General features: G+C 39.3%; 1 protein-coding gene across 1 annotated transcript; it reads right to left on the bottom strand.

The window, feature by feature from the left end:
• Window positions 1-3,549: 3,549 nt before the first annotated feature.
• LOC139726777 (uncharacterized) lies at window positions 3,550-22,826 on the bottom strand. The gene is made up of 14 exons (XM_071637767.1): window positions 22,690-22,826; window positions 19,776-19,845; window positions 18,880-19,017; window positions 18,117-18,265; window positions 17,388-17,520; window positions 16,165-16,342; window positions 15,318-15,415; window positions 12,937-13,018; window positions 12,262-12,426; window positions 11,508-11,616; window positions 10,101-10,238; window positions 9,260-9,338; window positions 6,866-6,982; window positions 3,550-3,753 (listed from the first exon to the last, which is right to left on the bottom strand). The coding sequence occupies exons 1-14, from the start codon at window positions 22,824-22,826 to the stop codon at window positions 3,550-3,552; spliced, it is 1,797 nt and encodes a 598-aa protein (XP_071493868.1).
• Between the last annotated feature and the right edge of the window lie 1,140 nt (window positions 22,827-23,966).

The following is a 23,966-nucleotide window of genomic DNA, read 5'->3' as shown; positions in this document are numbered from 1 at the left end:
TTTTTTTAAAATTTATTGTTGCTGAAAGTCCAATTGTAATTTTTTGGGGGGACATATGCCCCGGTCATACGGTATTTAAAGTGGAAGACTTGCATACTCAGTTGATTGCATCAAGTATACAGTTAAGCTTCCCCCAAGAGCATTCAGTGAAGATACTAACTCCATTTTTGTACGGTGATTATAATATCATACAATATATGGTGATGCAACTACCAGGTACGTGTACTAAAAAGAGATGATAAAAGTGACAGTGATGATGATGATTTGATAATTATTATAGGATTCAGAGAATTGTTTTATTATCATATTTCATCACCATCATTTATGAAATGGCAATTATTATCTTTTTAAAAGACCTTTCTTACTCTGTGACTTCTACTAGTATTCATTAACCCATGTGCCAGATTGTGGCAAAATGGGACTATGATTATTGCACCAACCTGCTCCTTATGTGGAGGGAGTTAAAAAATGATTACCTATTTACAGTTCCCCACAACTGACTAGTATTCTGATACCAAAAGAAGTTTTACCATTATATATATATTTGTATGAATAAAGAAAAGTTTATTGAGTCATGATATTCTAGTACACCTTCTATTGTGTAAACACCTTGAAAATGTCATGTTTCTATCATTTCTATGCAGAAATAATCTCTCTGTGAAAGTATTCTTGGCTTTATTTATTCTTTTAGTGGTAATTGTTTCTACAGAGGAATGTAATCTATGTATGAATGAAAACACTAAATGTTCCGTCACAGCTGTGCTTTTTTTTTAAAACTCTACCTGTACTTAATGTTTATTGCAAATCTATACAAATGAAATACAATAGATTATACATGAAAAAAACAAAAACAACCTGATTGTGTTCAGCGCTTTATGTATTTCAAAATCATAGGGGATACAGGAGGTAAATCAAAGTAGAGAGAGAGAGAGAGAGAGAGATAAAGGGGAAGAGAAAGGTAAACTATAATCACAGAGTCTGTTGTGAGTCGGCAAAGGAAGAGGACGTCTACAGAGTAGATGTTTACTGTAAAAGTGGAAATATTTGCGATGTTGAAATTTTCGTGCATTTCACGCAACCAGAAACTAGAGCAAAAATAAAAGCAGGCAAATATTCTTGCTTGCCATATATCCCAATAGTTGATGTCTCGATTCCGCAGAATTAAAAACACGCGAAACTCATCCTTGGGCGAAAAACTAGTCGTGCAAAAGTATCCTCTTTTACAGTATATGATAACGGTTGAGCCTTGTTATAATGAGGTCAGATATAGCAAGATAACTAACATAACAGGGCAATTTTGCAGGCCCTATTCCTTTCACATTCTGTTATATTTTTATCCCTGATTATAACATTTTACATGTCACCGGTTCAAACAGCTCATTATTATGAGATTCCCTTGACAAATGGTGCATATACTGTAATATGCCGTATATTTAGTGAGTCTAATTTTTCATGAATCGGGACTTCCCGACAATTTCGCGAGTGGTTAGATTTGCGATTGTGGAGTTCAGTACTGAACGGAGAAATGTATGGGAGAAATGTGCCGTCACATTGATGTTTGGATGAGAGCCAATTTTTTCGTGTTTTTAAATTTGCGAAGAGCACCCGACTTGTGAAATTCGCAAAAATGAAAACCTCACGAAATATCCTGCGTATACAGCATACACAGGGGATCAGCTGAGACCATCTATACATACCCGAGATAGATAGATCTATGTCTATGTCAGAAAAAAAGGAACCAGTGGGACGTGAACCTATCATCTACTGCTTTCCGTTATGTTAGGTTTCTTGCTATATTTTGCTATAACATGTTTAACAACATAGACAGCTTTGTATTACACACACACACACACACACCAAGGCTTATTGGAACATAATATGTATTCATGTACATTACAAAGCCACCATTCATCTCTTTGAATCATACACTCCATGACTCCATAAGACAAATGTGATACCACCCTCTACTGTTAGCATCAGGTGTTTAATTCTTTACAGCTTTGTATTCTATTTGTATAACCCTTCACAAATAATCATTTTGACACAATAAAGTAATATATTGCAGGGAAACCCAAGATCAAAGTTTCCGCCAACTTTTTCAGACAAATTATGCACACATTTGCATTTCATGCATCCGTTCCCCGCAATGGGTGGGCAGTTACATTAGATCAATCCACAAGTTGACCTGGAGCTTTGCCAACCTGTATGAATGAATATGTCCAACACAATTCCAACTATAGAAATACTATATCAAAGGAACAGAGGAAAAAAAAAAGTTTCGTGAATGCAAGTTTCTCAGAAAGTTCAATAAATTTTGAATCACAATGCAAATGATTGATCTATAAGAGATATCAATGGATTGCTGGAAATGACAAATGCTACGTCAATCACAGAACACAATCATAAACACAGATGTTCTGTGTATACAAACCTATTTATCTGCTTAATGTTTGGACACATTTTTTTTTTTTTTTTTTAATATGACCATAGGTAGTTTTAATAGGAAAAGACAGCTAGGGAACATGCCGAGAGCCACATGTGATCAAAACTACATTTTATACCAGTTTCTCAGATTGGGGGAGTCTTGGAATGCAGGAGTCTTAGTCAGTGTAGATCTGTTTTTTAATCTCCTGAACAACAAGCCTTTACACCTTTGGTTTATTAACCACTTGCAAAGCAGGGGGAAGGCATGATTGAAATGGCAATCCACTCCATGTTTACATTTGACTTTGTTTGATAAACACAGTAATATCAAACAATCAGAATAGTAGTTGTTCCATTAAAACCCCCAACACAAAAATAATGGATTAACATAAAACAGCCAATAATGGTAACAGTTGAATTTCTGGTTGTCCGGTCATAAGTCCTCTCATTTTTTTTTTCTTCACAAAATCAAGAGGAATAAATCATAGCCTTCCCATCAAGTTTAAGACCTGGTAGCATTGGGAAGGAAGGGTAACCAACTTAAACTGATCTTCATTTGCTACCCACTGGGATACATTTGAAAACCAAGACTAGCACAGGTCTGCTAGAATAGAATTACTCATCATGTCCATCAAAGCGTATGCTCAGCAGTAACATTCAACTCTACTCGAGATTCTTCAGCTCTGTGTGTGTACTGGCACAGAGATTAGTGATGAAGCTGTACACAATTTGTTGCGGGGATTCCTTGAAGATAACCCCGAGTCGGACCAGCCTTCCCATTGTATGGTATCCTTCACGCTGACTGGTCTTCAAAAGCTTGACTTGCATGATATCTTTAACCCATTGAGGGCGAGTCCCGATTATACTCAGGCAAGTGTCTATGAGAAATGCGTGTTGTTGTAAAATCAGCCCGTCCTCAATGGGTTAATGAAAAGAGTCCTCTGGAGAATTTTGAAAAGATCATCACCTCATCCCCAAGTAGTATACATTCATGTTCTGAGAGTGAGTCTGAACATAGAGTGGATATTTCCCTTTAACATGGGGGCCTTTCCAAGTTGACAGGAGACCAAGGTATAAAGGATAATGGAGTCCCTCTTGCCGCTCTGATAGAGAGGCGTGTTTGTCTCAGGGTGTGAAGGTGAGATTCATAGGGGTCACCCGACCGAGCACATCCCCCGCTCCGCCCCCGGTCCGACTGATCTGCTGCTGCCCCTGCGTGATGGACCCCCCGTCTGCCTCCACGGTGGGGCGGGCGGAGGCTTGAGGGGTTTCCCCGGCCGGCCTCCGGCTGGAAATCTCTCGTAGGATGGCCTTGCCTTCCTCCCTCGTCTGGCGAAGGTATAAATGGGAGAGAAAGATGAGATCACATAAAAAAGAATCACACACAGCCATGGTTAGTCTGCTTCCGTCACAGAAATGACCACAGAACATTACCAAACATTAAATGGTGTTACATATAACAAGCAAAAATATTTGCATGCTTTAATTTTCACGCTAGTTTCTGGTCAGGTGGATAGTATGAAAATTTCTACACTGCAAAAATGTCCACGTTTACAGTATTCTATGAGAGAATGAGACATAATTTCCAAATATTCAAATAACATATCGTCCCTGGGGTGAAAATACCTTTTATCTCAAATATCATGAATTTTCAACAGAGAGAGAGAGAAAAAAAAAATTATTTTGCAAAACAATATCACAATGTTGACATCAAATAATGTAGAAACATTGTTTTGGATTACAACAATCATTGCAATGTTTTAAATTTCAAATCAGTAGTTTTAGATATTTAGAATTGAGTCAGGAGGTTTGTGAATATATGTATGCCAAGTGAGATATGGGGACCTCTGAATTCAGGGACTGTATGACATAACAATCTTGAGAACTCTACATCGGTGCAATCCTGAGTGAAGAGTAATTTTGCCAAACTGATACATACACAACAATGTTTGACACATGAAGAATTTCATCGCAAAATGAGCTCACTCCATTCTTGTTAAGTTTAGATATTTGTGATTAAAGCTGCTAAAAAACAAGGAAAATAACAGAAAATACATGATATTTTTTATCATAACTTCTAGAATATTCCTTGTTATATCACAAGTGAGGTATTACTGGAAAGGTTTAAATTTGTTCTATCTGATGATGGACTTTGAAATGATTAAAAAATGGCACTTAGCTCATTTTGCAACAAAACTCTTCAAATATGAAAGCAGACGATCATAAGGTCCATGTATTTGTCAAAACCCCTCATGTGACCAGTCTTCTCTTCATCCATTACGCAGGGCTCGACACTAGCGGTTACCTGGTTGCCAAGGATCACTACAAGTTGGTGTCGGGCCACCAAATTTATCTTTTGGTGGCCCGAATGGGCAATTAAGATTCAAAATGGAATGTTACTTTTCCTTTTATTTTGGGCCACAGATCTAACATTCTCGTATTACGACTGCTCATATCTGGTGGCCCAGGGCCACTAATAATTGGTGTCAGGCCTCCAAATATATATTTTGGTAGCCTGATCGGGCAACTAAGATTCAAAATGCATTGTTACTTTTGCTTTTTTTTCGGGCCACTAAAATTTCAGATTCAAAGATTTTAGTGACCTGACCGGGCCACAAGACAAAAGATTTAGTGTCAAGTCCTGCATTACACATACCACAAGATTCTTCATTTGCACTACAACATGGAACAATTTGGATCTAACATTCTCGTATTAGGACTGCTCATATCTGGTGGCCCAGGGCCACTAATAATTGGTGTTAGAGGGATAGTACAGTTTTGGTGGAGATGAGAATTGGGTTTTTAACTTTTTGCGAGATACCAAGAAAACACTTATGATATAGTACAGAACATACCATTTTAAGAGGAAGTCAAAGTTTATTTGACAAAGATCGGGTTTGGAATGACTGAAACATCAAAAAACAAAGTAAAACAAAGCGATCGTAATAAAGTGTGGGTCCCACACTTTATTAGAATCGCTCTTTTTTGATATCTCAGCCATTTCAAAACCAATTTTCATCAAATAAACATTGAATTCCTCATAGAATTACATGCTCTTTCACATTTTATAAGAGGTTTCTCATTATCTCACCAAAAAATGTTAGAAACCTGAAATTAGGTCTCAACAATAACTGTACAATCACTTTAGGCCACCAAATATATCTTTTGGTGGCCCGATCGGGCAACTAAGATTCAAAATGCATTGTTACTTTTGCTTTTATTTCGGGCCACTAAAATGTCAGATTCAAAGATTTGTGTGACCTGACCGGGCCACAAGACAAAAAAAATTTAGTGTCGAGTCCTGCATTACACATACCACAAGATTCTTCATTTACATTACAACATGGAACAATTTGCATCTAACATTCTCGTATTAGGACTGCTCATATCTGGACAGGGCCCTGTTTCATAAAGCTGTTTGTAAAGTTACGCATAACTTTACGACTGACTGGAATATGAAGTGCCAAGATGTGTGCTCATTTTTTTTTTCATTTCATTTTAACCCGTTCCTTACGGGAACCTGGTTTACCAGGTTCCCGTGGGAGCAACTGATATACGGGAACCTGGCTTACCAGGTTCCCAAAATGAAGACAAGGGTGCCTGCTTCAGTGGCCTAAATTCATGTTTCTTTGTGTTAAAATGCTCAGAAAAGTGGGTTTGATAAAAAGATCAGAGTTTATTCTATCCGGACTTGGTCTCCTGCTGTTTAAAAAAGAGGTTTTTACAGTATTAAGTACCTTTTCCTGATTTAGTTTTTTGCTTGTTCTGCTGTAAACTCGTACGAACATGTACATAATGATCAAGGCTGAGATCAGTTAGAAATGCGGGTTCGCTGATCCCAGTCACCTCATTCAGGTACCTGGTTTTGTGTAGAACAAAAGATTCTGAGAGCTCATCAGCGCACGCTCTATCCATACCTCGCACCCGATCGATATTTCCATTGTTCACGGGTACATGTAGTTGACCGTAGAAAGGGGGACACAATGAACCGCTTGACTGCCTCCACACAGATGGATTACCAACCTGTGTGCCTGTCTGTCGGCGGGCGAAAAGAATCTCGTTTGGGGGCATTAAAGGCACTCAGAGAATTGCGGAAGGAACGGGTTAACAAAGTACGACTGTATGTCAATATTTCATCTACATGTACATTGGGGCAAAAAATACACTTTCAACTTAAAACAAGTGTTAACATGCAAGAATAATCATTTATCATCTGCAAATTTCAACTTTAGCTTTTGAAATTAACAATCATTAGGAAACCCATTTGGCTCCCCATATTTGTCGTTTGTAAAGTCATGCATAACTTTACGAACAGCTTTATGAAACAGGGCCAAGATCTGTTCAGATTGGGGCCATTTGCCTTCATGGAGAACTGTTTACTTCCACAAACTACAGCTGCAAAGGAGAAGGCTTTCTTTGACGGACACGAGCAGACACTGACCTCGCTATGGTCGCAGCATTTGTGTGCGTAGTTTGTGGCTTCGTCGAAGTTGTTCTGCTTGAGATGGTAGCGGGCGAGGTACCGGTAGGCCTGACACTGTTCGTCCGTGTCCGCAGTCTGGTGGGAACGAAAAGAAGACACCGCATGAACTTTTTACTATACAGCACAGTAGTTGGATAATGGCCATGAAACTCTCATGTTTTTCAGAAAACAAGCAAAGTACTGCATCAATCTTCCATGGTCGACAGGACTTTATTCTATGGCTTCCCTGACGTTCAAGAAACAAAACAAAACAAAAAAAAAAAATGCCTTGCGGAATCTGCGGTAGGCAAAAACCATTTATCACGTCTTTTGTGGAGTTGCCTTTCTCTGAAATACAGCAGTGCCACTTATTGGTTGTCATAGTAGTGTCTGACATGTAGGAAGACTCATTGCAAAGTGAGAGGAAAAATGCCTGAAATAAGGAACACATGTACAGGTCATTCACTACCGGCATCAAATTCATGCCATCAAATGCTGGAATTCTTCAGTGTGTGATTTTTGCATGCATTTCCCAAATCATCCTACCAAGTAAAAAAAAATGGGTTTTTTGTCTCTTTCTCTACATGATGCATTCTTCCATTGGTTGTATCTTTCATCCTGCATAACTTGTCCTTTTAATCAAGCCCAGTGCTGAAAAAATAAGCATTTAGTGTTTGCCATATCTCTCTTTGCCCTTGTTTTTCTCATGCTTTTTAGTCATCATAAACATTTCAAGGACTGCAGATAAAAATGTTGATGGAAGGATACAAATAAACAGTTTCAAGGGTAGATGAAGATCTATCTCTCTTGACATCCTAGAAAAACATATATATTTACACACACACATACACACACACACACACACACACACACACACACACACACAACACCAAAACATTGAAATAAAAGGAAAGCAACGTGAGTGAGATGTCAGATTTAACAGACATTGCTATCTTTTTCAATACGGAAACACATATTTCCCCCCACGTTTCAGACTTGAATATTGAAATTCTGATCAGTGACTTTCTGTTGGCTTTCTGTCAGATGGATTAAAACCTAAAGTTCAAGGTAGTCATGGCATCTGTTATTTATGTCACAGACACATCACACATGAAAAGAACATTCTTTCTTTTTTTTGTGCAATTCCAAGTAACTGGAAAATGAGCCTGATAATTGAATACATAAATCACATCGACATAGGCAGTCCTTTTACTGACAGCCCAAATGATAGTTTGCCATGGAAAATAACATCAAATGCATATATGTAGTATTGGTAGTGCACAGCCTCCATGAACTGAAATTCTGCTGGAGAGTAAAATGCTCTTATCACAATGCAACTTGTCTTCTTGGAGGTGTCACATGTGAGAATATCTTACAGCGCAATCCTTAAAGGGACGCAGTCCTCACGAAATTAAAAAAAATATGTTGTTGTTGGTACCTCCAATGAACTACTTTCATCAAAAACAAACTTTCAAATCACCAAATAAGCTCGTACATTTCGGTTAAAAAAGTGTGACTCTGCAAATGAGCAAGTCTTGGCGGAGAGTCATACGTCATCGATGCACAACTCTTTCCAGCGGTGTTCTGCTCGTCATCCCTAGTTATTTATAAATACATGTTTACTATTTATTTTTCTATCAATTGTATATATAAATAAGCTTCAAATATTTTGTTTGAAATAATAAAACCACATATTGTCACATTTTATGAAAAAATCAGATGTGATCATTTTGAACACTTAAATTGGTTTTCTGAGGCACGGCTGTCAACTTGAGAGTAGGGCATCAATGACGTTGCACCTTTTGGCAGGCTCTTACACGATCGCTTGCAGGAATTATTTTTTTAAAATCGCGTACGGAGACAATTTTTGATGTCCACGCGTATAAATTGGTGAAAGGTTATATTTTTTACTCTTCTTAATTATCAGTACAGTGAAAATCTCAGGACTGCTTCCCTTTAAAGGGGAAGGCTAGTAACTGATCAGTGGGAATCAGTGAAAATGCTGGGAGATGATTGTTCCAATCCTTATGGGATTCATTCAAGAGTTCATTGTATATCTATTGTTGTATGAAAATGATTTGCTTCAGAACGGTCTCATATTCAAGTAATGTGCAGATTAATGCTCCGTCACTGACCAGGGACGCTATTAACCTGGAAGCATTAAACTGCACATTACTTGAATATGAGACCATTCTGAAGCAAATCATTTTCATACAACAATAGATATACAATGAACTCTTGAATGAATCCCATAAGGATTGGAACAATCATCTCCCAGCATTTCCACTGATTCCCACTGATCAGTTACTAGCCTTCCCCTTTAAGAGAATAAAATCACACGCTACACACAAGTGAAGAAAGAGAGATACTAACCCCGACACTCTCCATTTCTTCCACATACTTGGAGTAGAACGAGGCAGCCTTCTCCTCTTCGTTGAATTTCTCATGCAACCTGAAAAGAACACGAGAAGACAATCTCGCTGTTCACATCGTCTTTCAAAACGCAAACACCAAAGAAACGACATGTATGTGCTTCCAGTATCACAACTCAAAAGACTTTGCCCATGAAAGTCTCATAGTGCTAAACATTGTTGTCTATAATGCATCCATCATTGCTCGGGACAACTCAGGACAACTCGGGACAACTCAAGACTTGTCAGTAACAACATATGCTTCACTACTGCTGATGATCCAAACATACTACATACAGCCGTCAAAAAAAGGCACCCATACCATCGAAGGTTGATCTTTATTTAAGAGAGTGTAACATTAATATCATCCATATGTCAATGGTCAGAAAAGCACTGAACATTCCTCAAATAATTTGTAACACTGCATCATAACACACTGAAATGGATTACATACATAACCAATCAATCTTTCACAAGCTGAGTGACAAGTCTGAGTTCACAAGTATGCAGTGAACGTACCTGGAATCATTTGCAACACTGCTAAACGTATTGCCATGAATTACAAGAGCAACCAATAAATCTTTCACAAGCTGGGTGGGCAGCCAAACTGTCATATGGGAGAGGAAGCTTTACCACAGTCTCGACTGCACCTGAATAAAATGCTTGACATAGACTGTTTACGTGTGCCAAATATTGTATTTCACAAGGCCTCTTTTCTTTTGCTCATTTTTGGTGGACTTGAGGCAGGGCTCAGCAGTAAAACGATAAAGAGCTACATGGTGGTGTAATCCCTGTGGCCTCACCTGGCTAGCTTCATCACCGCCATCCCTTCAATGTCCCCCACGGAGTAGGCCCTCCAGTAGCACTTCTTGGCCTCGGCGATCTTGTCCAGACGTTCGTAGCTCTCTCCCAGGGCCAGGAGCATCCTGGAATCATTGGGTCTGCAATGTGGGGGGAGGGGGTGGAAGAGTTTCCAAGAGCGGTTAAAGCCAAATCATGGCTCTCAGTAGGGCTCAAAATTCATCTTCCATCATTTAAAATTTGCTTGTGCAGTCAAACCTGTCTATAGCAGCCACCCTAGGGAGACGAAAGAAGTGGCCGTCATAGACAGGTGGCTGCTATAGACAGGTTCTTTAACATACTTTTTCTCTTGGAGGGAGTTGTTTTTAGTGGCCGTATACGGCAGGTGGCGGCTATAGACAGGTGGTCTTGCACTAAGACAGATTTCACTGTAATACATTAAAAGGGTCTAAAATGAAACTTGTCTGGCTGATGCAATTTTTCAGGATAATGAGTTGTTTTGGAGTATTTTGAGATCAAAAGTATGCATACAACTTAATTCCTGAAGCACCCTCCCCATACAGTAATGGGTAGGTACAACATAACCACGATCGGGTATGCTCTGAGGCTGTAATACTTTCATCGAACCTTTTGGGTTCATATTTCACATTTTCATTGCTACCCGACTGAAATAATGTTATTATATAGCGTTATTTCAAATATTTCTTATGCATACGTGCACATTTTAGAGCAAAAATCGACAGTTTTGCAGGGGTATGTGAACTGTTTTCACTTGAATACCTAGACCTTGTATGAACTGACTGTTGCATCGTATACTACCATCATTCCCATGTGTGGTCTACTGCTTGCATAGATCGTCATGTGACTTTAATGCCCCATTTTCTCTTCCAGTAAACTGTTTGTTCTTCCCAGTACCTGCGCCTTTCCTTTTCCTTTCCTTGCTATCGCCTCCATTCTCTTTTGCATCTCATTCTGTCTTTCCAAACCAAACCAAACTCTCCTGCCACCTTCTCTCCTCTATCTTCCTCTACCCCTTCTTTATGCCTTTCAACAATTTGTTACCAATCGAGCCACTGTATTCCACTTGTCAAGCAGCCAATACTGAAACTTGAAGATGACAAAATGTATGTTTGCAAACTAATTTCTTATATTCTTTGCTTTAGTTGTGAGGGATAACTGCCAAGGTAATGGAGAAACAAGTAGGAACACCCTGGAAATTTATGAGAATCATTAACTTAAATGCTACAACATAAATCATAAACCTCATAAATCTTCCTCCTCCCTCCCCCATCCCCCCCCCCCCCCCCCCCCCCATTCAGTCTATTGGAGGAGCTCTACTTTGACTGGGAGAGCTGGCCATTTCAAGTCACACGATGAACTCAAGTCGTTAAAAAAAAATCCTTTGTCACCTGAGCTGTTGAGCTTGCCGATAGTAGTACAGACAGTAGAACGGCATGCGCAGGATCTCGTAAGTCTGGCCGAGTCCGTACCATGCTCTGAAGTCGTTCTTGTTGACCTCTGACACAGACAAAGACACGGAGAGAAATTCTAATGATTCTGATTCTTAAAAGTAAATTGCTCTCAAATATTAAAATGACCACCTCTTCAAGCAGAAACTACTTTTGGGTTGTTTTTTTTCCATGTAAGAGACCACTATAAGCATCAGCATGGGCTACTCTGTGATGTAACTATCTGTAATGGTTTTCTTTAAAATGACAATGTAAATGAGACATCCATATTGATCTTGTTCACTCACCTGGTTCCACAGAACTGCTTTCTCCTCTGAAAATTTGCCATTAAGATTGTCGAAATAACTTGTAACTACAGTGCACTCCTGTTACAACGAACGCCGTTATAACAAAATTCTGGTTACAACGAAATTAAAATTCAGGTCGCAACATCATTCTTTTCTTTTCTTTTTTTGTTCATTTGTTCAGTTATAACGAAATTTTGAAAGAATGAAAGAAAATTGCCGGACCGGAGGACTTCATTTTAATAGGAGTCCACTGTATAAGTCTGTTCGTAGTCCACTTTGTGCATGAGCTACAAGAAATTACAAACTAACTTTTTTAACAAACTGTGGCCTTATAATACATTTGGATGTCATTGTATATGAGCCCTCTGCAGTTCAAACGAAATTCAGAGAGCAAACTGTTGTCTCACCGATGGCCTGTCGGTAGGCCTCTATGGCTGCCGGTGTGTTCTTCATCTCCATGTACTCCAAGCCCATGAGGGTCCAGGCAGACAGGTAGTGGGGATTCAGTTTCAGGGCTCGCTGGAAGTACAGCACGGCCTTCTCATGCTGGGCTCGCAGTGAATAGTAATTCCCTGTTCGATAGGACATTAAATGCTCAGTTAACTCATTCTGTGCCCCAGCATAAACCCCATGTGCCACATTATTCTGAGACTGCGACATTTGAACACTTTGTGGAAAATATTCTGCTTTTGATAATTACCAAATTAGGTATTCCATTGATTGTGAACACAAAAACCGATAAATTCAATTTTTCTGTGATAAAAGTGTAAAACATAAAGTTAATCTTTGCTGACTAACTTCAAAATAATGATCAATCAGATATATCAGGATTTGAGACTGTGAAACAATTGTGTTTAGATAAAAGACTGGAGATTTCAAGACTTTGTGAACAAATGAGTGAGGATCAGCTCACTCATTGGCATATTTACACTGAACTGTTTTCGTAATTTCATAACTTCCCTAATTTTTATTTGATTTTAATGAAACATTCATTGTTGTGCTTGTTACATTTTACTCTTTATTTTTCAGACAGCTTTTAACTGGTCTGGAATTGCCCTTTAAAACCAGACAAGGCCCCTTACCTATTACACAGCATGTCTCCACTCTGTACTTATCCACTTCACAGACGTGGTGTGCCAGGTGGCTCAATTCTGCCTTCATCTCCTGTTGACAGAAATAAAAAAAATACAAGAGTTTTTCTAATAATTTCCAGATACATGCTTGCCATCGACAACCCCTTCACTTGAAAAAATGCTGCTGGTGTAGGAACTTCAGTCGGTACAAGAAAGTCCGTAGAAAGTTTGCAGATTTTGGAGGGTTACTTGAGCACACAGCCACCCTTCCATTGTGTAAAAGACTTCTTGATGAAACAAATAACAGAAACACTGACTCTGCATTACAGTGGAACTTAAACATAATGAGGTTGGATATATCAAGAGACCAGATAAAATAAGGTAATTCTGCAGGCCCCATTCTTTTTACATTCTTATTTTTATCCCTGACACAACGACGAAATTTCAGTGGTACCAAGCAGCTTGTTATAACAAGGTTTTCCTGTGTATAATAAGACTGATTGAAAAACAACAACTTATTTTTCCTTGGAATTCAAACAAACAGGAAACAACCATCTTCTTCTGTCAAAGTTTTATGCACGCAAAAATGTCTGGTTTGTCGGCAGAAAAATCATAGTACATTAGAGCACTGTGTGACATGTGTAGAGGACTTCTGAAAAAAAGAAGAGTCACTTTGTTTCCTGCATATGGCTTCACAAGCATGCACTACTGATTCAAATATAGGATTTAAAATGTCATGGTTGTAAATGTGACATCAACTGCACTACAGATGGAATTTCTGTCCATCTTAAAGAGAGCGACAAATCATCAGATGAGGTGATTTAGTGAGTCACTCTCACTGGCGTTTAAGATTACTTTCTGTTTCCCCAAAATGATATTTGTGAACTCAGAACTTTCATTACACCCCCACAGTCTGGTGATGCATCTCATATATATATACACACACACAGGGATTTTTTTTTTTCTTTGCTTAACATTAAAAAAAAAGATATATGGATGGAATCGAACCAAATATGTTACAAGAGGTTTCTGGTGATGAGCAACAGTTTCAGAAGAAACTTTCCCTTTATTAATGTGCCATCATTGATTTAAATGCGTCTCATTCCTGAAATGGTTGCAAGCATACCAGCGTCTCAACTAGTTTGTTGGTGATGGCGAAACTGAAACAAAGTTTTGCGACGGGAGGTGACGTCAAAACGCCACAAGTACCAGAGTTGGGAAGTGCATAAGGGCCTTTTCTGTCAAACCATACTGCGTCAAGAGTCATCTATCACTGGTCACATTATTCTTCCCACTCTCAAGCTGAACAGACAAACAACCAAAAACTAAACAAAACCAAAAAATAAAAGATAAAACAAGACAAAAACAGTTAGCCAATATGTCTGATCTTCCGGCATGAGTAAACTGAGAGCACACTTTATACTTGTGACTCTGCATAACAAAACCACCAAAAAGTTGCCAGACAGCGATTTTAAGGTGAAGGCAGATTCTGGAAGAGCAGACTTCAAGCTTTAAAATGATGTATAACTCAATACAAATGGACTTTTCTAACCTATCTAAAGTACACACTCTAGAAAAGTGTTTACTGAGAAAAGAGGCTTTGAAGTGTAGGGTATAAGGAAGGGATTATCAGATTGAGCTGAAATTTTGCACAGTCCCTTGGCACTTTCTATTCTTGACTAATACTAACTTTCAAAGCATGAGCATCATTCTTTCAAAAGTTATGAATTGGAAGTGAAGAGTGTGTAAAGGGTTGTTTAAAAATGAAAAGGGACCTTTAAGACATACGTATTCCACTATTCTAAAAAAAAAAAAATGTTCCAGAAAACCTGCAAACATACAGTTTCCCATTCATTTTATGATCCCAAGCTTTGCAAATATGTAGAAGAAGAACTGCTCTTTCAGAAATTATGAAAAACTAGAAATGTCGCTAAGGCTACTGGTATGCCTCCGCAATAATGCATGATTCTCCTAATAGGTCTATAGTACATGTGGACAATGTGTGATTACATTTGCATTGCATAGATATGGTGGAAATAGTGAAATTTTACATATTTGACCTTAACCTTTTGACCTTTGACCTTGAGCATGTGCACCAAAAAGTTGATAGGCACAACTTCACCCCCTAATACACATACATGCCAAGTTTCATTAGGATACCTCAAAAGGTTTTTTAGTTACGCTGTCCACAAAATTCATTACGGACGGAAGATCGGACGGACGGACAACCCGAAAACATAATGCCTCCGGCACCACTTCGTGGCGGAGGCATAAAAAAAAAAAATCAAAGATTGACTAGGTTGATCCATTTCACCTTGAGTTGTCACGTAAAATCACCGCATGCGACTTATTGTTGGCTTTGTGATGCATGGTCACATCTCGTCTCTCACCTTGACATAGAGCAGATTAGAGTAGATGTCCATGTTCTCCAGCCGAAAGGGGTCTGCCTTCTGAAGCTGCTTGAACAGCTCCACAGCTGAGTCCAGCGCTGCAAAGGAGGGCCAAAATATGTACAGCCAGCACATTAATATTCTATGCACAGAGGAAAACCCATCTAAAAACTAGGGTGAGGCTACATGAAAACTTGGTAAGTCCTTCAGAGTCATGTACAGATACATCATAATTAAGTTCTACCATACATGCATAATGTAGTATTGATATTTTTGAAATGACAAGGTGTTTACTGGCAATGCAGCAGCAACAACAAAATGTGTGGAGTGTATATGTGAGGGAGTATTGGGAGCACTGGTACTTCCTTGGAACATATACCCCATGTATGTATGTATGTACCGTATTCACCGGCGATAAGCCGCATCATTTTTAATAAAAATATAGCAGTAAAGCTGGGGTGAGGCCTATACGCCAGCACAAGCAAATTACTGTATTGTCTTTCCAACTGAGAGAATCACATGCCTAACCGACACACATAATTATGTATGGGACTATGCAATGTGCCGATTGTTATTATTGTTCAAGGAAACGTGTGGAAACACGTAGAAATAACAAAGTTTCTTATACAAAAATAATGTAGAAAAATAATGATGTTTTGATCAGAACAAAATCCCTCTGATTTTTTTTTTTCCTGTTTTGCATCACCAAAGTCGGGATGTGGCTTATCCGGCACTGCGGCCTTATCGTTGACAAGTACGGTATGTATGTATTTATGTATATGTGTGTAAATATGTAAGTAAGCACAGCCATATGTATGTACACAAGTATAGTTAAGCTGTGGCTTACCTCTAAGGTTGTGGTAGATGTTGGCAATCTGTGAAATAATGTACGTGCTCTTCTGGAAGCCAGCATCACTGAGGGCGGTATATCTCTTCAGGGCCTCCTCGTTGAGTTGGAGCTCCACGCTGGTGTGCGCCAGGAAGAACTCCTTCATCCAGTGGTTAGGTAGATTCAAGCCTGCTAGCTATAAGCCACAAGAGACATATCACATGACCATATTAGCAAGGTGTCTATAATCCTCTTTCTTCTCCACTGATATTAGTTACCCTCTGCTTGCTCACGGAATATGGGAAATATCTATGGTCTTGTGCCATACTCCATTAGGCCAAAGACCGAATTAAATATGGCACCAGACTGTAGACATTTCCCACATTTCATAAGGACACGCGGGGGGAGCCATTCTATCTCTACCTGTAATCTCATTGGCAATTTTTTTAAGGGAAACATAGACCCCTAGCGGACATTTTGGAAACTTTGGTCTATGCACCACTTGTACATTCTTGTCTTTCTTTCATATACCAGGGGGGTGTTTCATAAAGCTGTTCGTAAAGTTACGAACCACTTACGAGCGACTGGTGATCAGTTCTGATGTGCTATACTTATCAGAATTTCCATAATTCAGCACAAAAACTGATCACCAGTCGCTTGTAAGTCATTCGTAACTTTACGAACAGCTTTATGAAACACCCCCCTGGTAAACTAACTGCTGCAGTGCTGTCAATATATAGCTGGCGAGTAGTAAATTACAACAGTTCAAGAGTGCACAGCTGTGATGTGTGCATATTAACAACATGAATACCGGTAATGAGATGAAATGAAAGAATGGACGGAGAGAGTGAATCACTTCTTTTATGTTTTGTTCGTCGTGTGTTTGAAAGCGCCATGTCAGGATATGGAACCTCAGTGTATCCAGTCAGATTGCATATATTTTTCCTTATCATGATGCACCAAAAAATGCTTCTCCTTTAATATATTCAAACTTGTTTATACTGAGCCGTTCTGCCATAGGTTTACACACAAAGTAAAATGGGACCAACACCATCACCTCGTTAAAAACAGTTCCTCATTTTAAGCAAGGTCAATATAACTGGGTTTCACTGTAATTTATTGATATCTAGCATTCTGCAAGATGACTGCGATGTTGTCAGGGAAACTGCACATATTTCAAATTGGTTTCCCTGGTAACCACACATTTTTGACGCTACAAGAAAGCTGCAGTAAACCTGTACCTTATCCCAGTCAGAGACGAGGGTTGCCAGCTCTAGCCAAGCTGCCCAGAACAAGGGCACCTTATGAAGGGCTTCCACAAGAACCTTCTCTGCCTCCTTGAGTAACTCCAACTTCTTTAGAATCACACCATATCTGATGGAAACAGGAAGAAGAAAACAAGATTGATTGTTTTGAATTGACATACTCTCTTACACAATAATTACTTGCTACAGCTGCAAGGTGTCTTTTTTTTTTTACTGATCTGATGTGCAAAACAGTTTATATATGAGTGGAAATCAATGCAGGAAATGTAAGTACCATTTTTATTGAACATTGATAAAATGATCTGATCTAAACCTTAATGGGACAAGAAATTACCAAAAACACATTTCAGAATGGTTTCCTTATTAGATAATCCTAGTAACAGTCAGAGGACGACACTGTCAAATTCTATAAAAAATTGTTAAATAGGCAACTGTAAAAACCATGTGAGAAATCATGGCCGGTATAACAGTTGAAATTTGCCGTGAACAAACTCTCTCTAAAACTGTAACTACATCAACATCTCCTTCTTTTTTCTCTACATCTTTATTGTAACAGGAAATGCCCTGAAGAGACATCTGAAGGAAGTTTTTCGATTGGATACTAGTAGTTGGTATGTGCTTTGACATAGATTTTAATCTGGGGTACTAAAACATGCAGCAGAGGAAATGGACAATTCACTTCCTGTGCAATCATGAGAAACTCACAGGTAGAGTGTAAAGCCATCACAGCCGCCTTCATTGTACTTCTTCTCCAGCTCAACCCGCAGACTCTTCAAAGATTCGTTCTTGATGCTCTTAAACTGGATGGGTCCGATCAGGTCTGTGAGGTCGTCGTACTTCTTCTTCTCCCCAGCCTGGTTGGGAGTAAATGTATAGGGAGCAATCAGGCAAGCAATCGGGTGAACAAAAGTAACTGTAAACACACTCACACAGCAGCATTATTATGCTTTTGCCATTCAACATCATTACTGATGTTCTTAAAGAATACCAGCACCACTGATCTCGCTCTTTCAAAATACAGCTAAACACATGTCAGCTAGTGACTTTGTGAGGTTGGAGTAAACAGCAAAATAAATTTGCATACTGTCTCTGTTGTGACAAGCTCTGGTAATGTAGTAAGAATTTTGCAGCATTTTCTTTCTTTTTTGTTTTCTTTGCATTAGTTATAACATTATAGTCAGCTGAGTAACTGACAATGCACCAGAGATGTGTGTTTAAATCTACTCATCTTCTCTGAGAGTCCTACCATGTACTTTGTCACACATACACATATACACACAGACACATACAGACACACACACACACACATACACACACACACACACACACACACACACACACACACACACACTCATTAACTCCTTGGCACCCCTCCAAACAAGAGAAGTTATTCAAATGGAAATTGTGCACTAAGAAAAGCAAAATCCAACGCATTGTACAGTTTACTTTGACAATGACTGCCACATACCAAATAGTTGGCATACATGTGCAAGAAGAAGGCCTTGTTGCTCTGACAGTCCTCAACAAAGAAAGCTGCTCGCTCATATTCCCTCAGATCAAAGAACGTCTTGGCCAGAGTGTACTTGTCAAACTCTTCCAAAAAGTCCTGCGAAAAAAAAAGAAAAGAAAAATGTGAATTTACATAATTTACACAATTGCATATGAAAATACATGTGTGGGAAGGGCAAAGAGAATTGTGACATTCATGACATGGAACACAGATACTGAGCGGGATGCAACCAAGCAACGTACACACAATCAATGTATAAGTTATTTGTGATGCCACCTTTTTTTAGAGCACAGTGTAATTAGGTTCTTCTACACAGTAACTCAAATTTAAACTCAAATTCCTAATGATGACATAAAACAAAATATACCTCCTAAAAAATATAAGCTTTCCATAATCATATATGATAGATTTGAAAGATGCGTCTATCCTGTCATAAGACACTTGAAGAATGATGACCTCTAAGTACAATAACTATTGACCATTTATGCATTTTCTAAATGATCCATGTAATTTATAAGTTTGTGATGAACAGTAGGTTTTTTTTAAAAAGGGAAACCCAGCCAAGCCGCTTGCATTCTTTATGCAAATATGGGCCAAATTTATCATCATCAATATCACTTTTCCTCTTTCCTCTCTATCATCCCTTTTGTCCTTCTCCATCCACAGAAATGTTCTTCCTTCTCACACTTCATGTCCTCCTCTGACTTCAACTCCATTTTCTCTCCCTTCTCCCTCTCCTTCTTTATAATCTATTATCTCACTCCGAGTCACTACACTCTGACACAATCCACCAATCAATTTTACACACTCCATGATTCATGCTCTACCGGACAAGTGGTAGACTGCCCTCTTACCTGTGTGTCTGGTTCAGCGGTGACAGTTGCAGGTTTCACATTCTGCAGTGAGTATGATAACTCAGCACACCTGTAAATACAACGATGAATGAGGTCACAAAAACTCTTCCTGCTGGCAAATGACTCATATCACAAGGTCAATGACTTGAACGGACATAAACTGCTGCACTGCATTACAAAATGACACAGATCATCATCCCTTGGTGGTCCATGATTATGATTGGTCAATGCTGACTAGAAATTGACTCCTTCAGATTTGCTGTTACTCAACATAGCCATCAAATGTTAGTCAATATGTGTAACAATGCATAATTTTGATAACAATGATGATATTTCATATCATAAAGTGCATAAAACATTCACTTACAAGTTGTATCAGTAATTCTCTGGATGTGTGACACACAATATGCAATCATTCATGCTTTAATAGGTAATTTAGTTTTTCAGCTCAGAGCTTCCTTGAAAGTTGAAAGAATCAAGGAAGACAGACTCCTAATTGTGAAGGGGTAGCTAGCAAATTCCAAAGTGTGAAAGCTGAATTCTCATTAAGTGACAAATTCTGCAGAGTTCCATACCTGCAGTTACACTTTTACAGATTGTATCATTATAATGTGTGAATACAAGTCAGAATGAATGATAAGCTCCCTAGCAAAAACAAAAACCACTAAAAAAGTACTTGAGAGAGCACAACCCTTCACCAAGCAGCTCATTTCCACCCATACGCACATGTTGAGTCGCTAAATTTCCTAACAAAGAGGCATTTCATTTTACGTCGCACAGCTCCCTGCATGCTGCGCAGTGCACTGAGCAGAGAACACGCTTTACTGTTCACGAGCAAACCTCAAATATGCGCAGCTTAACCTCCCAAGTTCATTGACCCCATCTGCCAAAAGATTAAAAATCTTTCACAAATCCTTTAAGATTCTGGATCACTACCAAAATTGAAGAATCTGTACCTTGTGTCAATATCAGCTTTTCCTGCAAGTTTCATTCAAATCCACTCACAAATTTTTCATTTTGCAAGCAGACAAACGAACAAACCCATGCTGATAAAACATAACCTCCTTCCTTGGCGAAGGTAATAAAGTTTATGCATGACATAGCATGATTCCACGAAGATAGACGCCCACCCGCCTTGGGTTAAACTTCTTTAATGACAATGACAATCATACCAAACATAGGCCATAGCTAGTATAGATCTTCTAGTACAAGTGTAGCAGTAGGTCCTATTTCTATTCATTTCATACATACATTCGATAAAGTCTCCCATCGACATCTCATGGAGAAGGTCCAGCACTGTGGAATCTGTGGTAAAACAGCAGATTGGATATCTGATTTCCTCCACTCACGCACACAATCTGTTCTTGTTGATGGCCAGGAGAGCAGGGAATCCCCTGTTACATCGGGAGTCCCACAAGGAAGTGTCTTGGGCCCCCTGCTCTTCCTCATCTTCATCAACGACCTGCCGGACTGCATCTCAAGTTCATCTGTCAGACTATACGCTGATGATAGTGTGGTTTACAGGCACATTTCTTCACCTGCTGACTCAACCCGCTTGCAGAGGGACTTAGATGCAGTTCAAGAATGGGAAGCGAAATGGCTGATGCGATTTAATGCTACCAAGTGTCAGGTCTTGCAGGTCACCAACAAGAGGAATCCCGTTCCTGCCTCCTACACCATTCATGACCATGTACTACAAGTTGTCCGCTCAACCAAATACCTGGGTGTCCATATCGATTCAAGATTGAATTTCAACAATCATGTGGATACCGTCACCAAGAAAGCCAATGGTACTCGAGCCTTCTTCTCACGCAACCTACGTCATAGCAGCCAAAAAGTCAAAGAAGCTGTCTACACAACATTCATCCGACCAACTGTCGAATACGCAGCGACTTCATGGGATCCGCACACACAACGGAACATACACAAGCTTGAGCAGGTTCAGAGAAGTGCAGCTCGATTTGTCACGGGCGACTTCGAAAGATCTAGCAGCGTCACAGCCATGCTGGATCATCTCATGTGGCCTCCACCGCAGGAACGTCGCTCCCAAAATCGTCTGCTGATGATGTATAAGATCAGACATCACTTGGTTGACATCCATTGGCAGACTTACCTGACCCAGCTCTCAACATCTATCAGAGGACACTGTTCCCGATTCACTATCCCCCACACCAGTACTACAGCGTATGCCAACTCATTCTTCCCACGCACCATCCGGGACTGGAACAGCCTGCCTGTTGATCCTGCCACATACCCATCCCTCATCGCCTTCAAAACTGCGCTGAGGGAACTCTGTAGGATGTAACTCTTCATCCAGAGATTTTTACTCGCACCTGTAAATATTTTTCACCTGATTTCAAATTTCTGTTGCCCCGGTGCGGCGTATGCGCATGTTCTCGCAGTGCGTTCATCCTCGACCATTTGAGGGCAGCACTTTATCGGAAGAAGAAGAAGAAGATAAGGCCATTAAGGGCTTCTAGCCCGACCAGGCGCAGTGCAGCTCAGCAGTGCGAAGCGACACTCATGTTCAGCGACAAGGCTGTGCTGTGTAAACTTTAAATATTGGTTATTATTGCAGTATAGCAACGATACTGCAATAGTAAATTTAATTCATTTTGGAAAACATATTTCATCACCACATGCAATTACATTGGAGGACATTTGTTGTTAGTACTATCTACAAAAACACACCTAGCCCTAGGCCTACTGCAAAATTACTGGCAATCCTCGCTTGGCCTTCCCTTGTTGGGTCTATCATCATGTGCATGTGCACCCATTCATTATTTATTGTACGTTTAACATGTATGACTAAAGTACAGTCCCACTCGTTGATCTACGTGATGGTGTGCACTGTCTTGCACAATTGTCTGGCTAAGACTCAAGAGAATTTGAACAAATATTGAAAGCGTTTTACCATTTTGCACTCTGAAGAAGGCCCCTCTCTTGACACTGCTTTGTAGCTATCAGGAGGTCGCGTTTTACTTCAGGCAAGTTAAACTCTTTTCTACAAGTTGTTTCATTTAGCTCGGACTCGGTTGAAATCGCCGCCATGGTTGCCGATTTGCGTTTACGTGATTCGCGCAATCGCATGTCCAGTAAAAAGTGATCACGATCACTGTATTATGTGTTACTGATCTCTATGGAACACACAGCTCAATGGACAGTGTCATACACAACGACAGTCGTGGTTCCTCGAAGTCGACCCCACCCCTACACCCTCCCCCCCCCCCCCCCCACACATACACACAATGAAAATGAAGGAATAAAGACATTTGATAAGGGACAATAATTGAGGAGCAAAGAATTTAAGACAGCATGGTTGTATATAGAATTAGCTGCCGTTCCTCAAAATGAACACAGCAACAATCAAAAATTCACAATCATCGCGATTACCGTCTGTTTTTTTCCTTTTCTATCATATCTTTCTCATTTTTCTTTCTTTTTTCTTTCTACATCAATCGATTTACTTCCTCCTTCCTTTCTTTCTTCCCTTCCTTCTATCATCATTTCATCTCTTGCTCTTTTCTTCGCTTCCTTATCTTCCCTCTATTCATTCCATTATCATTTCTCTCCTCTATCTGTTCTTCTCTTTTCTATACCTGCCTAATTGTGCGTCATTTTTCTTGATGGTCGTGTTCTTTTCTTTGCACACGAGCCGTAATTTCGTGAGTTACAGAAAGTAGGCCCTACTTTGCATTTGAAAGAACCAAGGTGACTTGTTAATTGTGAAACAGGGTCACAACTTTTGAAACAATCGAGATACAGATTAAGTTATAAAACCTATAGGCCTACTTCGCATGCAACGTCATCCCATGATTTATGATGTCAATAAAACCAAAGCCAAAATATAATGATCAATGTGGCTTGAGTGAAAAGAGCAATGCTAGTAAAACACATCAGTGAAAGTTTTAGGAAAATAGGAAAATTGATTCAAAAAGTTATTTGGTGACGTCATTGCTGGATAAGAAGATTCCTACAGTTCATGACATCATTTTGGACAACAATTATAAAGAAAATATAAGCAGAGTTCCACAAAAACTTTTTTTTCACGAAAAGAACAACTTCCACTGACTTGTTTATACTGAAATATGTTAAGGGAATATATCTTTGAAGGGGGTAAGGCAAGCGCTCTTTCATTCTGATAGAAAAGTGAAAATGAATAAAATTTTGAAATTCTTTATATTTTCTTTA

The sequence above is a fragment of the Diadema antillarum genome, unplaced genomic scaffold (genome assembly GCF_040938485.1).
Source record: "Diadema antillarum isolate AM-2024a unplaced genomic scaffold, OU_Dant_1.0 seq00000098_RagTag, whole genome shotgun sequence".
Lineage (NCBI taxonomy): Eukaryota > Metazoa > Echinodermata > Echinoidea > Diadematoida > Diadematidae > Diadema > Diadema antillarum.
Note: the sequence above shows the minus strand (reverse complement) of the source record. Positions and strands in the feature narration are given on the sequence as shown.